Here is a 24,127-nt window from a genome sequence, read left to right as displayed (position 1 = left end):
GAAGTTTTTTATGTTGATGTCATTCCAATAGTTTATCTTAGCTTTTGTTTCCTTTGCACCTGGAAATGTATCTAGAAAAAAGTTGCTATGGCCAATGTCAAAGAGGTTATTGCCTGTGCTCTCTTATAGGATTTTATGGTTTCAGGTCTCACATGTAGGCCTTGCATCCATTTTGAATTTATTTTTGTGTATGGTATAAGAAAGTGTTCCAGTTTCTTTCTTTTGCATGTTGCTTTCCAGTTTTCCCAGCACCATTTTTTGAAGAGACTGTCTTTTTACCATTGGGTATTCTTCCCTGCTTTGTTGAAGATTAACTGACCAGATAGTTGTGGGTTACTTCTGGGTTTCCTATTCCGTTTCATTGATTTATGTGTCTCTTTTTGTGCCAATACCATACTGTTTTGATCACTACAGCTTTGTAATATAACTTGAAGTCCAGAATTGTGATGCCTCCAGCTTTGCTTTTCTTTTTCAAGGTTGCTTTGGCTATTTGGTGTGTGTGTGTGTGTGTGTGTGTGTGTGTGTGTGTGTGGTTTCATGCAAATTTTAGGATTGTTTGTTCTAACTCCATGAAAAAGACTGTTGGTATTTTGATAGGGATTGCATTAAATGTGTAGATTGCTTTGGGTGCTATAGACATTTTAACAATATTTGTTCTTCCAACCCATGAGCATGGAATGTCTTTCCATTTGTTTGTGTCATCTTAAATTTCTCTCATCAGTGTTTTATACTTTTCAGAGTAGAGGTCCTTCACCTCTTTGGTTAGGTTCACTCCTAAGTATCTTATTATTTGGGGTGCAATTGTAAATGATATTATTTTCTTAATTTCTCTTTCTAGTGTTTCACTATTGGTGCATAGAAATGCAACAGATTTCTGTACATTGATTTTGTTTCCTGTGACTTGACTAAATTCGTGTGTCGGATCTAGCAATTTTTTGGTGGAGTCTTTTGGGTTTTCTATATAGACTATCATGTCATCTGCAAATAGTGAAATTTTTACTGCTCCCTTGCCAGTCTGAATGCCTTTTATTTCTTTTTGTTGTGTGATTAAATTTGTGACATGACTTTAAAGTAAATCACTTTCTCTTATTGAACTTCCCTTCCGCTATACCTCATCTATACAAAGCATATTCAGATTGCTTATAAAAGTTTTACTGTTGTGTTTCAAAAATCATAACATATGATGAATATGTTTGTAAAGCATGGGCTGATTCAGAAATGGAGGTGTGCATATGAAATTTCACAAGATTTTTAATTAAGAGTTGATCTTGTAATTCACCAAAATTAACTAAATTTGTTTTCTTGTTAGATCAACTAAATAAGTTTGTCTATTCATCTGCCTTCTCTCCCTCCTTCTTCCTTTTCCTCTCTTCCTTCCTCCCTTCTTTCCATCCATCCATCCATCTATCCATCCATCCATCCATCCACCCAATCCATGTGTCTGTTTATCCATTCATTCATCCTTCCACCTGATTGTCCCTCAGTGAATCCAAACAAGTATTTATTGAGAATTTTATGTGAACCCATCACATTGGAAGGTGCTGAGAATTCAATGGAAACACAGACCACCCTGTGCTTATTAAACTTAAATTATTGGTGTTAACACAAGTAATAACCAAGAAAAAAATAAGTAAAATATTACTGATTCTGATTAGCAGTATGAAGAACCTCAAAAGGGTGTGGTGTATAGATTGTGGTTTATCTTATTTTCTCAGTTGTCTCGGATAACAAGCATTTGTGAAAGTCTCATTACAGAGCTCTTATGAACAAAAGACATGGTGTCATTATTGTTTACCAATTTATCCCAAATGCCTAGTTTATTACCAGATTCTTAATAAGTATTCAGAAAGTTATTACTGCAGATTGTTATGAGCTCTAAAGTATTCTTTGTGGTCCATGAACTGGTTCTGGTTTATAAGCTGTTTGGGGTCTCTGATAAGTATAGGAATTGAGAGTAAACATGTAGAAATTCATTTTTATTATCTTTTCTTTTTTAAAGTACTGATTTGCAATGGACTAGATACAAATAAACAAAACTTTTCTTTGCCACAGATAGTATAAAAAGCATTACTGTAAAAGACCATTGGCCCAGCTGTCCTATAAAAAAAAAGTTAAATGATAAAAGAGAAAGAGAAATCAAATAAAAGGAAAGAAGTGTACATTTATTCAGTGCTACTAAATATCAGGCTGTTATTCAGTATTCAGTTAATGACTGCAGGAATGTTCTATCCCACTTAAAGCATCTCCTTCCAAGTGCTGGATCTAAGCCCACGCGGAACACAGACTTGAGGTCCCTGTGGGCTACCTAAAGCACCTGATCTCCCCTTGCAATGCCTGGAGTTCTCACTTCTGTTTTATGCTTTTACAGTCTTTTAGTAACAAGAATAGTTGTTTTCTTAATATCCTTTTTGCTTCTCCAGATTTTCTTCCTGCCAGTCAGCATAGATGTAAGAATGCAATCTGACAGCTGTCCAAGTGCCTATGCACTGAATGGCAAGGTTCAGCCTGCCCTCTCTGGGAAAATAGAGCTCACTGAACTTATTCTTGTTTATGGTCAGGCCTAAACTTGTGCTTCCTTTATGAGGGGAAGTATCTACGTGTTAGAACTATTTCAGATTCATTCATTTTCAAGCTCATATTCATTCAGGAACTAGATCAAACTGTATAGGTCCCTGCTTTTGGCTTAAGGCCATCCTTAGAAATGGTATGCATTAGGACACTGTATGTTTGTTTTCCTTGATGCAAAATGGGCGATTTTTCACCTTTTTGCCATTAGTAAAGGTCAGTGATAAATGAAAGGTCCAGAATGAAGAGTCCAATTCTATATGGCCAGTTTCTATATTCTCCTCCAGGGTTGCTCTGCCTAAGATCAATATTGGTCAGAACTGGGAGTGTACAGAAAGCTTTGAATGAGTAAGTTGAAATCTTCCCCTGGTAATGTTAAAAAAAAACTGTTCTGATATTTTTTATTGAAGCATAATACCAGGTAACATTTCTGGTATGGTATCTGTATGTCACAGGAGTAATTCTATCCCTCTTGTTTTCTAGGTGGGCCTCTTGGGAAGAACTGGATCAGGGAAGAGTACTTTGTTATCAGCTCTTTTGAGACTGCTGAACACTGAAGGAGAAATCCAAATAGATGGTGTGTCTTGGTATTCGATACCTTTGCAAGAGTGGAGGAAAGCCTTTGGGGTGATCCCCCAGGTAAGTCAGAATGACTTGGTCAAGAAAGAAAAGCGGCTAAATAGACATTTTTTTACCATTATTTGACCCTTCAACTCAAAACAATCACATTTTCTTGTAAAAATATATTTATTTATTGCTGTCTTTTTTACCGCAATGTAACCTTTTCATGGGGAAAAAGAAAACCATCTCTGAAAGTTTGGAACTCTATGCCGTATAGTTATTGAACTATTAATAGTTTTGATAGTGTCTCCCAGAAGATGCAATCCATGGTGGGAGCCTGGGACTTCATCTTTAATCAGCTTTTTCCCCCTCCTTCAGTGGTCTGAGCTCCAAGTTAGCCATCACAGCAGGCTGAGAAATGCTTTTCAAGATATAAATTATGCTGCTGCTGGAGGAAGAAGCACTTGGAAGCAGCAAGGAATGGAATTGAAAATAGAAAGTGTAGTGATTGGTTTTTGTTCTTTGGATAAAATGAACCATGTCAGATTAATCTGTAGCTATTTTTTTTTAAATGTCACTCTTTGATTTCGGTCACAAAGGATCTCTGGCTTCACTGGCTTGGTTGCATTCTATCCGTGTCATTGTACAAGAGGATTTCTTACATATGAGAGAAATAGCGGCCGTTCTAGTTTAAAATGATCTCAGTGGAAACCAAGGAATGTCTTTACTGAAGCAGAATCTGAAAGGCATGTGTTGCATTTCTACTGGCATTTGCCTTCTTTTCTGTGGGCATTATTCACTGCTTTAGTTACCACATTGCTCCTTTTGTCCTAATAGTATAAATCCATTCTACTAGCACATTCTAACAATTGTCTACTTTTAACACAAAATTAAAATACCAGGACCATCTCCAGGTAGATTGACTATAAATCTAGCCTGAGAAAAAAGCTTGAGGTAATCTTGATGGATTACCTCAGTGGAACATTTGCTTTTCTCAACTAATGAGGCACTAAATATTGTAACTGCTAGACTGATGTTTTTAATTTTTTTTGTCTAGACTTTGCCATATTGCCAGAAGCTGATTCCTGGTGGAACTTTTCAAAAGCAATATTGTTTTTTCAGACCAAAAAAAAAAAAAAAAGATTGATAGATGGCCTAAAGATAAACACTGGGAATATGAGCATCCCGAGGTGATAACCTTAGGCAAGAGAGCAATGTTAAAGAACACAGGATAGAATCTGGTTGTCCAAGAAGCGTTGCCGTTCATTTGACTCTGAGTCTCCTGGTCCCATTTTTAATTGCAGTAGTGAAGCTTTTGTTTTGCTGTCATTCTTATCCATACAAATTGACTCTAAAAATTAATTCCAGTGGAATCCTTTAGTTTATCTGCCATTTTGATAGATTTTTTAAAAAATATATATGTTCTGTTTAGGAACCTAAATATGCAAGACCTGGAGGGAAACCATGTGAACCAGAGTTATGAAAATTCTTTATCTTGCCTTTCTGCTAAAGTAAATCTTTCAAACCTGCCTTTTCTCATTTTCCCTCTTCTATGGCTTCAAGCTTCATAAAATAATATAAACTGAACAAAAAATACTTTGGGATCCGCCTTCAAAAATGTGTGATCATGTTAATGTAGGTGCATCTCATTAGATTATAACCCTGGTTTCTGGGACTGTCTGCTAGTATCACAGGGATATCTGTAGAAAAATGTACTATTTTTTCTACAGTGACATCTTGAGAATATTGAGTGCCCAAGAAAGAGAGGGCAAACTCCTCATACCTTTTTAATATCCAAACTAGAAGATGCTTTTATTTTCCTAACTTTGCTTTAGAAGTTCAAATTAAGTAATTTTTTCTTCTTTGCCTACAATTTGATCTTTAAAAAGAAAGAAGGAAGGAAGAAGTGATTAAAAATCCAAGAAGAGCTGTTGGGGTGCCTGGATGGCTCAGTCATTAAGTGTCTGACTCTTGATTTTGGCTCAGGTCACGGTCTCAAGGTTTCGTGGATTCTAGCCCTTCATCGGGCTCTGCGCTGATGGCACAGAGCCTGCTTCAGATACTCTCTTTATCCTTCTTTCTGTTCACCTCCCCCATTCACATTCTCTCTCTCTCAAAATAAATAAATAAACCTAAAACAAAATCTGAGAAGAACTGGTTTTGTTTGCCTTTCTACTTTTCTTCATTCCATATTTCTGACCTTGCAAGAGCATCTCTGTCATGGAGACATCCGATCTCTCTGGGTCAGTCACTTGTTTTTAGTCACATGAAACAGGACCTTTGAACAAAAACCTTTTGTCCCCATCATAGTAATCCTGAGACATCAGCTATGGAATCACAAGATGTCATTAGTTTGGGCAAGTTCTTGCTCTGTGTTTGTGTGTGCATGTGTGTGTACACATGTGTGCGCATATGTGTGCATTCTCTCCTATAGCTAGAAAGCAATCTTTGAAATTGCACCAGCCTGGAGAAAAGGGTACTGTGTACATTTCAAGGTGGAGCCTTCTTTGTTTCATTTTGCCTGTGAGTTCTGGGGACATGGAGAGGAAGCATTGAGGCCTATAGTCAGAGCCCCATTGCCTTAGACAAATCAAACACTAAGACTTGAAATTGTTTATCAGCCCGGAACTTTGCTAAGTACTTTATTCTTGAAAGACAGAAAAAAATAATTTTTAATGTATTTGCAAGCTTCAGTTACAACTTGGAAAGACTGCAAGCTCTTCTGAGCAAATAATTAGGGCTATACTTGCAAGACCACATAACCTGAAAATAATCCATGCGCACATGACTTCCACCATGGAACATCTTTTGCTGTGAAGGATATCAGATAGGGCCAAAACATGTATCTGTAGGTCTGAGCAATGAAATTGGGAGTGCAGCAGCAGTTCTCATTCATTTTAATAATAATTAACAATTTAATAATTAGTTGTGAAATTCCCATGTGCTTAAATTATAGCATAATATCATTCTATATACTATAAATTCTACAGTTATGTGAAAAGTATTGAGGTCCCAATCCCACCTATGAGCTTTCAGTGAGAAGCTCAAAACTGAACTCGTTGCCATAAGTTAGATCAAAAGAAGAAACCAAACTAATAAACCAAAGAAAGTTAATTAAATATAGTTATGAGTCAAGGTAGGCTTGTTCAGGGAGTGCTGTGGGTAATTATGAGAGTGAATACAGTTGTAAGCCCTGTTATTGCTGCTTCCACCATGTCATTGTATCCTTCCTTATTTCTCCTCCTCTTCTCTTCTTTGTGTCTGTCCATTTTATGTTGCACACAAAGTAACCTTTTATTTTATTTTATTATTTTTTAATTTTATTTTTAAAATTTATATCCAAGTTAGTTAGCATATAGTGCAACAATGATTTCAGGAGTAGATTCCTTAATGCCCCTTACCCATTTAGCCCGTACCGCCTCCCAAGACCCCTCTAGTAACCCTCTGTTTGTTCTCCATATTTAAGAGTCTCTTATGTTTTGTCCCCCTCCCTGTTTTTATATTATTTTTGCTTCCCTTCCCTTGTGTTCATCTATTCTGTGTCTTAAAGTCCTCGTATGAGTGAAGTCATATGATATATGTCTTTCTCTAATTTTGCTTAGCATTATACCTTCTAGTTCCATCCACGTAGCTGCAAATGGCAAGATTTCATTCTTTTTGATTGCTGAGTAATACTCCATTGTATATATATACCACATCTTCTTTATCCATTCATCCATTGATAGACATTTGGGCTCTTTCCATACTTTGGCTATTGTTGATAGCACTGCTATAAACATTGGGGTGCATATGTCCCTTCAAAACAGCATACCTGTATCCTTTGGATAAAGGGTAGTTCTAGTTTTAATTTTTTGAGGAACCTCCATACTGTTTTCCAGAGGGGCTGCACCAGTGTGCATTCCCACCAGCAGTGCAAAAGAGATCCTCTTTCTCCGCATCCTCGCCAACATCTGTTGTTGCCTGAGTTGTTAATGTTAGCCATTCTGACAGGTGTGAGGTGGTATCTCATTGTGATTTTGATTTGTATTTCCCTGATGATGAGTGATGTTGAGCATTTTTTCATGTGTTGGCCATCTGGATGTCTTCTTTGGAGAAGTGTCTCTTCATGTCTTTTGCCCATTTCTTCACTGGATTATTGGTTTTTTGGGTGTTGAGTTTGATCAGTTCTTTATAGATTTTGGATACTAACCCTTTATCTGATATGTCATTTGCAAATATCTTCTCCCATTCCACAAATTAACCTTTTAAGTGCAATGTTCCAGTTTTGTGATTCACCAAACCAAAAACCTACTAGGCCACTCCTTCTCCACTGAATAAGGTCCAGATTCTTACATCCGTGGTTTAGGTCCCTGACAGTTAGGTCCTGACCCAACCTTTCCGGTCACATCCACCACTCTTCACACCTGGGCACGTCTCAGTTTCAGACAAACTGGACTTACTGTTCCATGAAAGATACCTTGCTTTTCTCTCATTTCATCTGTTTATGCACTTCCTCTGTCTGAGATGGTCTTCCTTCACCATAGTTATGTTGGCCTCTCAAATGCAAATCTGTCAAATGGCCTTTTCTGACCACCCCCCCTTCCCCCATAACCGCGACTCAAACCCCAGCTCTCCATCCCCACATCTTAAACCCATATGGGATCTAGGACTTTGTTTATAAGTCTCTCCTGGCACTTTCCATTGTCTTGTGTTAGAATTATCTGTGTATTTGCTTAATTTCCACTTAGTGTTATAAATACTGTGTATACATTCTAGTTAAGGAAGCAAGATTTAAACACAAAATCATCAACAACCAGGCCACCTGAGTGGCTCAGTCAGTTGAGTGTCCAACTCTTGATTTTGGCTCAGGTCATGATCTCATTGTTTGTGAAACTGACAGCACAGAGCCTGCTTGGGATTCTCTTTCTCCCTCTCTCTCTGCCCCTCTCCTGCTCTCTCTCTCTCTCTCTCTCTCTCTCTCTCTGAAAAATACTAAACTAAAAAAACCCATCAACAATCAAAGAAGATAAGCAAAAATAATATAATAGAAATGGTGAATAAAACATAGATTTTTTTCCTTAAAGATTTTTCTGTCTCTTATATAGCATATACAATAGCTTACATGTTAGGCACTTAATATACATTGTCTTGTGCAGAATCACCAAATTCTTGGCTTATTTTACAAGAGACTGTGGTTCTGTCAGTATCTGAATTTTACTAGCTATTGTAAGCTTAGGCAAGTTATTTGATTTCTCTGAGCTTTAGTTTCCTTGTCTATAAAATGAATATAATTTTAGGTTATTACCTACCTACCTATATTCATTAGGTTTTCATGAATATAAAATGAGTAAAGTAACAAGTATTGAGACTACACCCTGGCACATAGTAAGTGCAATACACTGTGTTGTGACAATGGTAATTATTATTTACAGTTCCTTGAGGACAGGGATCGTGTCTCCTTCATTTTTATATTAGATTAGAAATATGCTCTAGGAATGAATAAATGAGTATGGGCAGTTTCCCAGAGCAGTGATAATTAAGATGGGTCATAATGGGCCATACACTCATTATAGGGTTTTAGAAAGGTTAGGGACGGGGAATTATGGAAAGGATATTCCAGGATCCTAGACAGATAAGGATATTATGAACAAACACAAAGAAGAGGACTAGAAAGAGTTGGGTCATAAAGGGCAGGGGAGGTCATGTGTTAGGCAGTATTAGAGGGAGGAGGGAAAGATTTGGTAAGTACTGAAATGGCCCAGTAAGGAACGCATTGAAGAGGATGGTAAGGGTTGGCAGAAGGGTATGCTGCTGCTGGCAGCATGTGGAGAACGGACTTCCAGGAGGCAGCATGGGAGGCAGGGAGATGGGCTGAGAAACTCTCCAACTGTGATGTGGTAAGAGCCTCGACTGTGGTGAAGAGACAGTGGGGGTGAAGTGCTGAATTCAAGGGAGAAGAGAAGGGGTGCCTGGATGGCTCAGTAGGTGGAGCATATGACTCTTGATCTTAGGGTCCTGAGTTTGAGCCCATCTTGGGGGTAAAGTTTGCTTAGAAAAAAAGAAAAAGGGGTGCCTGGGTGACTCAGTTAAGTGCCCGACTTCAGCTCAGGTCATGACCTCACAGTTAACGGGTTCAATCCCTGCATCGGGCTCTGTGCTGACAGCTCAGAGCCTGGAGCCTGCTTCGGTTTCTATGTCTCCCTCTCTCTGCCCTTCCCCCACTCAGGCTGGTGCTCGCTCGCTCTCTCTCTCTCTCTGTCTCTCTCCCCCCCCCCAAAAATAAATAGACATAAAGTTTTTTTAAAAAAGAAAAAGAAGAGAAAATTAACTAGTATGGATATTAGTACAACACAACTTTACTGTTTCTGAGCCTAAAAATTTGAAGTTTTACAATTTTGTCAGACCTGGAAATCATTTTTTAAAATTCTGTCTCTAAAAAAAGTGTATACTGGAAAGTTGTAGTATAAAAGGTTGTGAAACAAGAAATGGCTTTACAGGAAACAAATATTTGAACATCTTACATGCAGTCATTTACATATAAATAAATGATATGTACATTAACATTATAAAATTATTCTCTATTGTAAATCTTGGGCATTTTTGACTAATAAATACTTCATTCACCTTGTTCTCATTAATAGATATTCTTAAAAGCCAAACAACATTTATTTTTAGACATTCTATAATACAACCTTAGAATCTTGATTTGTTCAAGTTGGATGGATTTGTATTGTACAGATTCAACTTATAATACAATCTTGCAGGCATTTCTAGAAGGTAAGATCACAGCCACTGTGATGCTTAGAAGCATTGGAGCCACATTTTAATAAAATTATATACGTATAGATGTTATATGTATATATAAACATATATATACACAGTGCTGTTTTGTTTTGGCCATAAATAAATAAATATATATATATATATGTATATTATTTTTGGCTATATATATATATATTTCCCTTCTGGCCAAAACAAAACAGCACTGTATACATAAACAGGATAAGGAGTCATTCCTCCTGCTTATTTAATTTATGCTATATTCAATAGCCGTGAAAGTCAAACTGCTCTTTTGTTTTTCATTGATATCCAAGATTGAATCATACTACCTGCTGCAGTGATATGTGACCAGCTCTGAGCACCCCACGTAGGCTCAGCTGTCTGCACTGAGTTGAGGAGTTGAGGAATCAGCTTCAGGAAAGAGATTAGTCAGCTCGTGAACAATGGTTCTCTCTTTATTCTTCCTTGAGTCCCAGGAATTGCTCTTTATGCCATACATACCTGACATTAAATAAATATCAAATATTTACACATCCTCATTTTCCTATTGGTGAACAGTTTCTTAAAAGAGAGGATCATTGTGATTTTTGGTTTCAGGTCTATTTTTTGCTATAAATACGTCTGTGTCACCTTGGCCACGCCACATCACTTCTCTGGGCCTTGGCTGTTTCATTTGTAAACCAGGGAAGAGGACATAAGTGACCTCCAAGGACCTCTCAGCTTTAGAGATGCCTTTGGGGAAACTTCAAACAGTTTAGAAAACAGAACTAAGACACCTGCTGGTGCCCCTGACCAGCAGAGGAAGAGATACTATTTATAAGACAGGAATGAAATGTTTAGTGAATTGTGTGAAATTTAATTCTAACTGAACCAGTCTATTCAGTTGATTTTTTTTAATTAAAATTAAAGCATTACTTGAATGCTAGACAATAAACTATAAACAAAAGACCTACAGAATTTCAGAGTAGTATCAGATCCCTACATCTAAGACTTTGGCTTTCCACATTTTTCCAATTTCCACAGTTTTCTTCCTTCACAATTTTGAATATATATCGATTTTAAATAAAATTAATATGTCGCATATTGCTATATGCTTGATAAGTATTAATATAAACTATTAAGCTATTATGAGAAAAAGTTAGGCATATAATTTCTCAAGCAATTATATGGAAAGACCAAAGTTTTAATGGGTAGTTAGTATTATTACTTTAACGAGTATAGGTGGTAGTAACTCTTCTTCTGAAATGAAGAAAAATAATATGTTGAGCAATGTTTTTATATTTTTTTACTTTTTATTCCCATATCAGCCCATTTATTCATTCAGGCAGCATTTATTGAGCACATGCTAGATATAATGCCTGTTTGCTAGGATACACAGTAAATTTATGGTATAGGAGAAGAAGTGCTCATTAAAAGCAAAAGCTCGAGGTGTCTGAGTGGCTCAGTCAGTTGAGCATCCAACTTCAGCTCAAGTCATGATCTCACGGCTCATGGGTTCGAGCCCTGCATTGGGCTCTGTGCTGACAGCTCAGAGCCTGGAGCCTGCTTCAGATTCTGTGTCTCCCTCTCTCTCCCTCCCCCTCCCCCATTCATGCTCTGTGTCTCTCTGTCTCTCAAAAATAAATAAACATTAAAAATTTTTTTAAAAAAAGCAAAGTTCACAAATGCATATGTAATTTTAACATTCACTATAAGCTATGGAAGTAAAATACATGTATTCTGTATCATATTTTGGGTACCTTATTTGGCTTTGAGGATCAAGATAGATAGCTCTGAGGAAGTGGCATTTAATTTGAGGCCTGAAGAATGTAGCTGGCCATGGAAAGAATGTATAAGATGAGATTCTTAGGCAGGAAGAAAGAATGTGTGAAGAAACTGGGGAAGTGAAATAAAGCCATGTAGCTGGGATGAAAAAGGAAGGAGGTAGAGCAGGGCACTAAATGATCCCAAAGAAGTAGAAGGGGCTAAGTCATGTAGGGTCTGTAGGCCATCTTAAGAATTTTACATTTTGCCTTGAATGTAACAGAAAGCCAAAGGTTTTTTAAAAGGTTAATGACATAATCCAATTTATATGTGTAGTGATTGTTTTGGTTGCTAAATAAAAGTAGACCGGGAGGGAGGCAAGAGTGAGAAGAAAGAAATCAATTAGGAGGTTCTTACAGTGTTCCAGAGAGAGATAGGTGTTTTGAACTATATAGTGGCAGGAGGGCTGGAGAAATAACTGGATTTGAGATATATTTGGCGGGAAATCCACAGGACTGATGATTGATTCCTTTTGGGAGGATCAGGGAGAAAGATAAGTCATGGGTGACTCCAAAGTTTCTAGACTGAGGAAGTGAAGTTGCTGCACATTTATCAAAATGGGAAAGCCTATAGGTAGAATAGGTTTGAGAGGAAAGGTAGCATTTCCCCATTTTATAGTGAGAACACTGAGGCTGAAAGAGCTTGGGTTCCTGTTCGTAGGTACACTTCCTGTGCCAGAGCTACACTGTTACAGCATCTTTGCAAGCCACATTGCCTTTGATAACTTCTGTGTCTGCTTTGTTGTTATGATACCTTCGGCCTCCACCCATGGTCCTCCAGAATAATGACATTATTCCATTTGGCCAAGGTAAAATTTTCCTATTGTCCTGTTCCACTGGCTGTGTAAATATCCTTGAAGGTTACAAAGACACTGTAGCCCATGTAAATTGCTTCAACCCAGGCCCTGCCTAGGAAGAGGAAGCAAACCTCTCCATTCACAGTTCAGGAACTGAGCCTCTGGCCAGGGAATGGCTAGCAGTACTTAAACAAAGACTATGCTGCTGACACTGATCAGCTCTTTATAGACCCATTGGGCTGCTTCTGCCCAACCTTAATAATTCCAGAGCTCCAGATCAGGAATAAAAACTGGTTGGCATAGAACGTGAGACATTTTGCTGTAGTGATAAGAAACAGATTTGGAAACAAACACACTTGGGTTTGAATCCAGCTAAATGATGTTGGACAAGTCACTTAACTTCTCCCAGCTGTGATTTCTTCATGTGAAATAATAGGATTTATTACATTAGGCTGATTTGAAGATGAAAAGAGATAATGCTTATATGGATCCTTACCTGGCATATGGTAAACCTGCCATAAAATGAAGCTCTGTGTTCTAGCTTTTTGGTTCCCAGTGGAGATACCTCTCCAAAGTGTGTGATACGTGGTCTGATATTTGGTAAACCCCCATAGTTGCTATCTCCTGTCTTTCTCAATAATGCTAGAAACCTTTTGTATAAAGAACCACAATATTAAAAGAAAAAAATGTAAAGAAACAGTGAATAGCAAAATTCCCTTGGTAAGCCTTTGAACTTTAGGTACTAAATCAACCCAATTGCTTAAATAATGAATTGACTTGAATTTTCAGAGCCAATTCTTGTTTAATTCTTAGTTTATCAGAATTCCCTGATAATACTCTTTGTCTGTTTTTCCTTAGCTTATTTGGGCATGACTTTCCTTTACTGGAAGTCTTGTAGAAAGATGCACAAATCTATCTATCATATCTTAGGATCTTATGAGTCATATATTCACGCCTTGTAGTCACTTGTGCAAAGCATTATAAGTGCCCCTAAGGAAGATGATTTTGATGCAGGTTAAGAAATACCAGCACAAGTCTTCTTGTTGATCTCATCAGAAGGTTCCTGAGATATTTGGTACAACTTAGTTCTTTAATCTATAAATGGTGCCCTGGGGAGTGAGGTCTCTAATGTGATCCTCTTTGAACTTGGCTGCCACAGTGGGAATATTCTCGTTCTGCCAAGAGGCATAGATGCCATAAATCTGGAGCCCACCTGTCTTGTCCAGTTCCTTGTAGGTCAGAGGGTCACCGAACTTTCTTTCTCAGTGTAAGGCAATTTGTGAAAACTCAGACTTCAGAACATTTAGTTCTTAATTCTCTTTACTGGATGTTAACCAAAGGCCAAAGAAAAAGGGCAAAGAAAAAAAAATTATTCTGAATGTTAACATCAAGAGTATTTTTCAGTTCACCCATATGCCCAGAGAGGACGAAATAATAGCAGTACAGTACTGCTGCATCAGCACTTCTCAGTGGGACAGCGGTTTTCTTTTTAAGACACTTTTTCTAGCCACACAGGCTGACCCAAGTGGACATTGACTTGGCAGGAGAGTGTCTCAGAGTGATAGTTGTGCAACACTCCTTGCAAGGAATTAGATTGGCATTTTGTCATCTCAGCGGGATCCACCTCATCCCTTATGTGCATTCAATTAAACAAATATTTGATTTCCACTTTTTTCACTGATGTGTAAGTGGTGGCTTTCTTCTGTTCGCACAAGTAAAGTGTGCCTTGGTTTATAGGCCAGGTGGACATGTGTGTTTAAGTAAGTGTCTGTAAATTCATACACTCTCCAAACCCTTTAGGAAGCTAGGCTTACCCAAGGAATCCAAGGAAAATACATGAACAAAACAGGAATTTGTTCTAACAAGTTATTTATAACTCATAAGCATAATTTTTTAACTGCTCAATTTTATATTTGCTCATGATAAGGAAAAGTGCTGTGATAAAACAGTTTTAATTTCCCACAACTTTCAATGGTCTCAATTTCTTTAACCTAAGGACATTGGGATTAGATAAGTGTTCACAAGGGGCTTCTAATGTAGCTGTAATGCTTTATGTCTGTAAAGAAGATGCAAAGCAACTATGATAAAACCTTAAAATTTAAGAAAACTGGATGGTAAGTACACGGACATTTATTGTTATTTTAAAGTATTTTTTTCTGCTTGAAGTATTTTGCAATAAAATAATGGAAACATGAAAAGATATTTAGGTTACTCATACTTTCCTATTTTTTCTCTTTATTGCTATAGAAAGTATTTATATTTTCTGGGACATTTAGAAAAAACTTGGATCCCTATGGACAGTGGAATGATCAAGAAATATGGAAAGTTGCTGATGAGGTAAGGATGCTAACTGAAATAATTTTGAAAAAGGTAGCTTATATACAAGAGTGGTTGTCATAGCTGAAATAGTTTTACACACTTACCTTTATGCATGTATGTGCATGTATAACTTTAAAGTGGAAAACACTAACATACCTGGGGCCCCCAGTACCTTGGACTAGACCTACCCCTTCCTCTGTGGCGAGTCTCCCAAGTCACAGGCCCCAGAGGTAGCATTCCCTTGGCCTTCTTCACTACCAGTGTATATCAATGAGACAGAAACTGGGAGAGACCCAGTCACCTTATAGGGCACCAGGATTAGTTGTGATTCAGAGTGTCCTCTCTCTACACTTTCTCATCCACTTTCTGTCTGGGTTCTGAAAGCATTCCCAGCACAAGGAGAGGCTTTGGGTTTTGACATGATAAACTTCTCTAGGAAGCTTGGGTTTAGCACAGAGAGGTGATGGTCTTTCTGGAGCACCTGCAAATGGCCACCGTCTTCTCTAGAAATCATCAGGAATCAGTTGCCTTCATGGGATGTGGCTGTGAGCCTTTCCAGGCAAAAAGTCACATGACCTAGATGTGGCCTGCTCCATCTCTTGAGGTCAATAGGACCACATAGGAAATATATGGATTAAAATGGAATAAAAATTCCTAAATAATACCCCATATTTACCCAATAGGTGGTTCATTATAGTTAAAGGCACCATATGGAAGAATTTAGGGTACAGGGAGTGAAATTCTTGATTTCCTTAATCATTCTTGGACACAGAGGCATTATGTGAAAGAAAAAGGGAACATAAACTGTTCTGTTTCATTAAATTTGAGGTTTACGTCCAAAGCCCTGATTGGTGGCAGACTGCAATTATGGGGCCTAAGAACATTGAGATTCAAAGGTCTTCTTAGAGAACAACTTTATTCCACTATTTTCCCATATTTTTGGTCTTTATTGTAGCCCAATTCTGTTAACTCCAAATGTTCCTCCCTTTTGTGCCTCCCTTCAGAGTAGATGTTGCCAGGAGCATTGACATGCTTGTAAGTGTTAAACAGTCACCCACTGGGTGCCCAACCTTCATATGCCCCTCATAAAATACACTTAGATTAACTATTTTTATTATCAAAGTTTCCTTATTACCCACCAAACAAGGGTTTTAAAGAAAACATTAACTAAATTGCAAGTGACACATTTTAGGAGCTTTGATGTGACTTCAGAGAGTGAACTATAGGAACACAGTGTGGTGGGAGAGAAACTAGGGAAGACGTTAGACTTTATAAAATCTGCAACTACTGCCAAGTCACAGTAAAATTTACAGGAAATCAAGGTCTTAAAAATAATATGAAATTTTAAAAGACATGCCTAACATTTTAAATACCAGTATAACACAGAAATTTTACCTGTCTAGATTTTCATTTGATGAGCTCGTATTTAGCTCTCTTCTACTGCTTCAAAAAAATACTTTACTATTCATAAATGGAGATGGTGATGGAGATGGTGGCATTCATATCATGTGCTTTGAGTAGTAATGATAACTTTCTGTTGAGGAGGCCTACAGATGGCATACAAATGCACAACAGCCCACAGAAGCAGATAGTAGAAAAGCATTAGTTTAAACGTTACAAGTCCTAGGCTTTTGTCCCAAGTGGTTTATCATATAATTTATTCAAACAGGAACATTTTGGGGTGTGTCAGTTTCTAAACTTGACAGGATACTAGGACAAAAAGACATAAACCAGTATTGTCTGGGGCAAACCAGGACAAATGGCGTCTCATCTAGTCCTGTCTGTGACCTTGATATGACTTGTGTCAATAGAGGGAAATGAACTGATAGCCAAACACCTGAATCTTATCTCAACAGTGCCTCCTTCATAATTCCCCTTTCCTCCAGATAAAAATCAGAAGTACACACGATGACAACACCAGGCCAAGATACACTTTATTCCTACCTTGCATTTGGCCCCATACTCCAGTGTGAAACTTTATTCTAGAGCTGATCTGGATTAGATTTTGTGAAGCCATGATGATCGTGCCTCGTGACTAGTTCTAAGACTTAGAAGGAAAGCTAGCACAAACAGCTTCCTTTGCCTTTGTGCCCTAGGCCCACACCTTCATCTTGACATGCTGAGCCTCATTGTTCTATGGATGAATTTAAAGCAAGTCCAAAGGAAGGAAAGAGAATTTCTATTTAAGCCCTAGAACTGAGATGGTGTAATTCCCCCATCCCCAAATGACTTAGGGCCAGATAACTTCTCCCCCAGGAGCACTGACTTTATCAGCTATGTAGACCAAAGAAAATTTCAAGAGACTGAATCCCAAGGGGGAAAAAAACGGATGCCTAACATTGTGGCTCAGTAAATTGGTAGAGTTCTTGTAACTTTTCAGGCTTTCATATAATTGGCAAGTGTAGTGCCTGACAAATAATGGGCATTAAGTGACTGTTAGCTATTATGATCCTATTCCCATTTGATCTTCACCCAGCCATCTCTTAAATGTTGATGTTTGACAGAATCCTAATTTTGTCCTATTGTACTTATTCTTCCTTGGAAATTTGATGCAACCTCTTGGCTCTAACTAATACCTCTATACTGATGACTCCCAAATCTGCCTGTCAGCTCCCTACCTGACATCTCAGCATGGACAAGCACCTTGTTTCTATAGTTACTTTATCTCCCCTATGCATACAACTATCCTGTGTTCCTAATTCCAGCAAATGGCATAAGCACCCTCTAGTTGCCCAAAGCCAAGACCTGGAATTTATTCTTGACTACTGATTTCTTCACCTGTCTCCACTCTATCACGTCCTGTTAATGCTGTCTCCTGCCAATATCTAGAATGTTTCCATCCCCATCTGACACCACTACTAACTCTCATGTGGTTGCTTGGGCTCCTAGGTGGTTTCCCTCTCATTGACTTCCTATAATTCATTCTGCTCTTTGGAGCTCTGGTAATCCTTCTTAACCATGTACCCAATCACTTGTTTCTCTCCTTTCAATGGCTCTTTACTGGTCCTTTAGACCAAGTCCACACTGCTTAAGGTGGCTTCCAAGGTCCTTCATGCTTCAATCTTGGCTTGCCTGTCTAAACCCATGCCCCAGCCTCCCCCTGTTTACCATGATCCAGTTCCTCTAAAGCACCATGTGCTCTCTGTTCTCCAGAGGCTTTTTCTCATGCTGTTCTCTGTATCTGGGAAACCCTGCCAGCCCTTTACTTCCTGCTCCCACTCATCATTTGGTTTCTTCTTGCATATCACTTCTTCCAGAAACCTGCTGTGATGGTCCACACCTCCTATACCTCCAGGCCTTTCATAGCATTCTTTACATGGGACAGACTTACCTCTTAACTTGCTCATGTCCCCCGTCAGATTGTAAGTCCCTTGAGGGCAGGGATGTTGTCCCATTCACTGCAGTGTTTCTAGTGCTTACAGTAGTGTTGCAATGTGGATGGTGGTCAATAAATATTGGTTGATTGAATGAATAAATGACTTCATTCCTTTTTTGAATGAATGATTTGACTCATTTGTTTAAGTGGATAAACAAATGATTCACGTGTGTTCTATCATGAAGATAGCTTTGTGATTAGTTTGCCATTAGTACAATGGCAACAGGTGTTGCCATTAACAATGAGCACCCTGAGCCTTGAGAAGTCTTAGGGGCTTGGTAGATGCTAGAACAGCTCCATCCTTTGACTTCTGGTTCACATGCTTTTACCGCAGCAAGCTTTCTTAGTTATCTATGGTCTAAGCAACACATCTGTTGGTTTTAGATGAAGGATCTTTGGTAATTGTTTGTTTGGTAGATAACTTATAAAATAGGTCCCTTCCTAACACATTGATAGTCAGGTAAGTTATTTTAAAGAGCAAACTAGGGGCTCTTGGGTGGTTCAGGTAGTTAAGCGTCTGACTCTTCTTTTTGGTTCAGGTCATGATCTTCTGGTTCATGAGTTTGAGCCCTGCATCAGATGCTGTGCTGACAATACAGAGCCTGCTTGGTATTCTCTCTCTCTCTCTCTCTCTCTCTCTCTCTCTCTCTCTCTCTCAATAAATAAATAAATAAGTACATAAACAAACTTAAAAAAAATTTAAAGAGCAGGCTAAATAGCAGAAACAGTGTCCTGAAAAACCTTCAGAGTAGCAAAAAAGAAAAAAAGTGTCTAAAGGAGTTGAGAGGGTCTATTTTTACAACTGCCTGTGAATGGACTATGCAGTCCAACCACAATTTACTTTTCTGGGGTTTTCCCCATGTTTTCTTGTCACAAGAGCAAGCTCTTGCTCCATAGTAACATTCCAGAGTGCAATAGTAAAAGTCAACATTTTGAAGAGAATGTCTGGTCCTTTACAGACTCTAATAAATTTTTTTGTTTGATATGTCACAAGCCAATTTTTTTCTTTGTAAATACATATGATTGATCAACTCAACTAAATAAGGCTGGCAAATTCTTTTGTTGTAAAGTTCTTCATATCCATGAACTATTGATGCTTTTATTTATTTTTCATGCCAAGTTGGAATAAAATTAATTAGAAATGTTTAGATTCTAGTAAATCTTAATTTACCTTAGTTTGGATGGAGATAAGGTAAATTTATATTTATTTTTAATCTACTGAAAAATAATTTGTGGTGTATATATAAATAACATATTAGGACTATATATGTATATATTAATGTATATACATGAACATATAAAGAATTCTGCTAAATCAGCAATTACCGTTTCAATCTGTTTTTTTTCCTCACAGCACTGTTTTTTTTCAAATTTTTTTTTCAATATATGAAATTTATTGTCAAATTGGTTTCCATACAACACCCAGTGCTCATCCCAAAAGGTGCCTCCTCAATACCCATCACCCATCCTCCCCTCCCTCCCACCCCCCATCAACCCTCAGTTTGTTCTCAGTTTTTAAGAGTCTTATGCTTTGGCTCTCTCCCACTCTAACCTCTTTTTTTTTTTTCCTTCCCCTCCCCAATGGGTTTCTGTTAAGTTTCTCAGGATCCACATAAGAGTGAACACATATGGTATCTGTCTTTCTCTGTATGGCTTATTTCACTTAGCATCACACTCTCCAGTTCCATCCACGTTGCTACAAAGGGCCATATTTCATTCTTTCTCATTGCCACGTAGTACTCCATTGTGTATATAAACCACAATTTCTTTATCCATTCATCAGTTTATCTCACAGCACTTTGAACAGTAATTTCTCACTTACTATTTTTCTCCATATCTAGACCGTGAGTTTCTTCTTCAAGGCAGGGCCTAGTGTTATTCATCTTTGAATCCCCAGGTCTGCCATAGTACCCAGAATTTAATAAACCCTCATTAAGAGTCTATTAAAGAATGCGTAACTGAGCAGTCATTTATATTCAAATAATCAGTAGGCTAATTTAAGCCATTCTTACCATCACATTAAGTTGGTTACACATAGAGTTATAATAATAACGTTGTGCTTTTAAAAAACAATTATAAGTACGTCTTGCTTCCCATTTGCTCTCCAAAACTTATGACAATATCTGGCAGGAAATAGGTAATTGACATGTTCACTTACTTCAAAACCTAAAGTTTTACTAAGTCATGTTGGTCTTTCTCTAGTGAATATGACTGAAGATTTTTTTTTTACTATACTTGATTGTAAGTAAAACAGTGAGATAGGAATATTGCAAAATATACTCTAGCGTGGTCTGTCTCACTGTCTTTTATTTTTTGGAACTTTGTTCTCCAAATATTGACAGTGATAGCTATTTAGGTACTTAGTTAGTTACTTAAGAAATAGTTTCTGTTGAGAGAAAACACATGCAAAATATAATATAGTAATGTGGCTTGGGAAATTAGTGTACGATTGGTGTGGATCTAGAGGGAGAATATTGTACATGCCACTACATTTTTACCAAGAGCTCAACCTCGTTATTAGAGGTATGATATAAATTAGTAGTATTGCAGTACTTCCTGCTAACTTACTTCCCAAGGCAACTTGCGAAGGCAAAATCTTACAAATTTTGATTTGTGGCATATCAAGCTAATCTTGTCATACCAGGGTAGTGTTTCAGTGACCAGGTCCATGTCCTTGGAATTTCCCAAGTTCTGACACAACTAATAGTGTGGATTAGGTACTTACCATGTGCCATGTTCTGTAGTAACCTTTTTCCACAAATTATCTCATTTAATCCTCAGTACAGTTCTTTGAAGTCTATCCTGTTAATTTCCTCATTTTTTTCAAGTGAGGTCAATGAGACTTACAGTAACACACCTGATACCATCAGTAAATGGGTGGTGAAGTGCAGATTCAAAGCCACTTTTGTTTGACTTCAGAGCTCCAATCTTTAATCAGTACTTTTATTTTTTTAGTTGAAGCATAATTGACATAGAACACTATTAGTTTCAAGCATACAATGTAATGATTTGATAATTCTACGCAATGTGAAACGATCACCTCACTAAGTCTTGGTAACATCCGTCTAATCTGTGCTTTTCTTGGTGGTTAATTTGACTTAAAATTAAAAAAAAAAAATCCTTATCAGTGTTAAGAAACTTCTAATTTTAGAGGCACCTGGGTGGCTCAGTCATTTAAGCATCCAACTCTTGATTTTGGCTCAGGTCATGATCTTACAGTTTGTGAGATCTAGCTCCATGTCATCAGGCTCTATATGGAGCATGGAGTATGCTTAAGATTCTCACCTCTGCTTCCCTCTGCCCCTCCCCCACCTGCGCACATGCACTCTCTCTCAAAATAAATAAATAAATAAATAAATAAATAAATAAATAAATAAATAAAGAGGTTTTGGGGTCAGTTCAAACTAGGTTTAGATCTTATTTCAACCTGTTACAAAAAAGGAAATGTAATTTTATACTTTTATTTTGAAGGGATTTTATAGTTGTCAAGATGAGGAAAAAAAAAAGCACACAGACAGGGGAAGTGGCTAGTCTATTGTACTCTATACCGGCAGGACAAAATCAACTCTCATTCATTTATCACTTGTCATTTTTAAGTTTGGATTCACTTTTGCATTCATCAAAACTATGTTGGATTGTTTTGTTTTGGTTTGGTTTGGTTTGGTTTTTTTTTTTTTTTTTTTGGCCAGCATTCTAGGAGCTCAGTACATATTTGTTGAACAAATGAATAAATGTGTCAAGACTGACAGTGTGTCACTACACTGTCCCCATTACACTGGGGACACATAGAGCTAAAGAGCATAGAGGCAGTGTAACAGGGGAAACTTCCACAAATACTGTCATGGCTACATGCCTGACTATGTAAAGGATGATCAGGGATAGTCAGAAGGGTATGTCAGGGTGTAAAGGGAACTACAAGCTGTTTGGGGCCACTGGAAGCAGGGTGGAGGGGATTCGACTCTGGATGCCTTTTATGTCATGTGAGAGAGCTCAGCTTTATTCTGTCAGGAAGAGATTTCAAACAGAAATGAGAGGGTCAAATTTGTACTTTAGAAGGATCCCTGGGGTGTTTGTGTGGTCAGTTGACAAATCGAACCACTTGGGATTTATAGTGTAAAGCTTAAGAGATAATGAGGGCCACCACAATGGGGTTGGCAAGGAGAAGGATTTAAGAAATATTGGAAATATGTCCAGGGCTAGAGATAAAGATTTGAAAAATCATTAGTTTATCTGTGGTGGTTGATACCCTAAGAATAAATGGGTCCTCAGAAGGAGAGTTTAGAGAGTTAGGGGTAAGGATTCAGAGGACAGGAAGAGGGGGAGCTGCCCACACAGGCTCCTAAGTGGTCATAGGTATGTGGTTTCTCATAAACCAAGGGATACATGTTCAAACAAGAAAAAAGTTCTATGTTGTGAGGTAGTGGGGACAACAGATACACAGTAGGTTTTTTTTTGAGGTTTCTACAAAGGGGTAGATATGGGATTCTAGCTGAAGGAGAATCTGGAGGCAAGTAATGTGAGAGACATAGCAGGTTCCCAGGCTGAAGCCAAGTAAAAGCAAAAAGGCGAAGACAGAAAGAAAGGACACAGGTCCACCCAGTGTCTTTATTCACATTCTCAGATCCTCGGAGCTGAAAGTAATTTTACATTTGAGTCTTCCAGGATATACCAGAGAACTCCCCCTTGTCTAATTAATATGTTTACATTCCCGACCATTACAGAAACTCTTTTCAAAATTAATAAATTCTTACAAAGTGAGATTGCTTTAATGAGAACCCAGTCAAGGAAAGAAGTGTCACCTGCAATACATCTCATGGGCGTACAGTTAATATTTGCTGATCAAACGTGGTGATATGGGCCATCTGTGAATTCATTGCTGAATTCAGGGATCTTTCCTAAAGCCATTATCCCATTCTGCCTGTATTATAATTAGTATTGTATCTTACTTCCCAATACTAAATCCCAGACTCCCCAAGAGTAGGGGGCAGTCATCATCCATGTATCTCTTGGCCCTCAAACACTCAGCAATATTTGGCAAAAAATAGGGGCACCTGGGTGGCTCAGTTGGTAGAGCGTCCAACTTTGGCTCAGGTCATGACCTCACGGTCTGTGAGTTTGAGCCCCATGTCGGGCTCTGTGCTGACAGCTCTGAGCCTGGAGCTTGCTTTGGACTCTGTGTCTCCCTCTCTCTCTGTCCCTCTCTCTCTCAAAAATAAAATAAATTGTTTAAAATAAAATAATATAAAATAAAATAAAAGTTAATACACATTTATCTGAATAATAACCAAGATGTCAATAATTTTTATCTTATTTTAAAAGAATTTGTTTCTATATCTTGTTCGCATTTTCACCTTATTATTTCCTATCTAGCTTGAAAAAATAAGCCACTGGCCCTAACACAACTCTCATATTCCACCTCAATATCTAAGCACCTTTAAATCTCTTAGTAATATACCACTATTTTATGTCTTTTTACTTCATAGTTTCATCAATTTCTTAAAATCAGTTTTTATGAATTGAAGAAGCTCCCCAGTTGATTATTTTCTAATTTTCTTTTAAAAAAAATTTTTTAACGTTTATTTATTTTTGAGACAGAGAGAGACAGAGCGTGAACAGGAGAGGGGCATAGAGAGAGGGAGACACAGAATCTGAAACAGGCTCCAGGCCCTGAGCTGTCAGCACAGAGCCTGACGCAGGGCTCGAACTCACAGACCGTGAGATCATGACCTGAGCCGAAGTTGGACGCTTAACCGACTGAGCCACCCAGGCGCCCCATTTTCTGCTAATTTTCATGCGCTATTATGACAAAGTAGAGAATGGAAAGTACAATAAAAGAGTCTGTCATGATAGAGCAAATAACTGCATTTAATACTATTATCTTTTCTAGCATGTATTCAATTGTGTTGTAATTATTTGTGTATGTCTTTATAGATCCGGAGCCTTGAGGG

The 24,127-nt window shown here is 37.9% G+C and overlaps 1 protein-coding gene across 4 annotated transcripts in view; it reads left to right on the top strand.

Moving 5' to 3' along the window:
• Positions 1-24,127, top strand: part of CFTR (CF transmembrane conductance regulator) — a 185,811-nt gene that overhangs the window by 157,333 nt on the left and 4,351 nt on the right. For all 4 annotated transcript variants that reach the window (XR_008296701.1, XM_053218169.1, XM_015067322.3 and 1 more), the window contains 2 exons: positions 3,049-3,204; positions 14,732-14,821. Coding sequence is in view for 3 of the 4 variants with exons in the window: in XM_053218169.1 (XP_053074144.1) it covers positions 3,049-3,204; positions 14,732-14,821 (246 nt within the window). In the remaining variant the exon portion in view is untranslated. The remainder of the gene's footprint in view (positions 1-3,048; positions 3,205-14,731; positions 14,822-24,127) is intronic.

This window comes from Acinonyx jubatus, chromosome A2 (assembly GCF_027475565.1).
Source record: "Acinonyx jubatus isolate Ajub_Pintada_27869175 chromosome A2, VMU_Ajub_asm_v1.0, whole genome shotgun sequence".
NCBI classification, from domain to species: Eukaryota; Metazoa; Chordata; class Mammalia; order Carnivora; family Felidae; genus Acinonyx; species Acinonyx jubatus.
The sequence above is the reverse complement of the archived record's forward strand: the minus strand, read 5'-3'. Positions and strand labels throughout refer to the sequence as shown.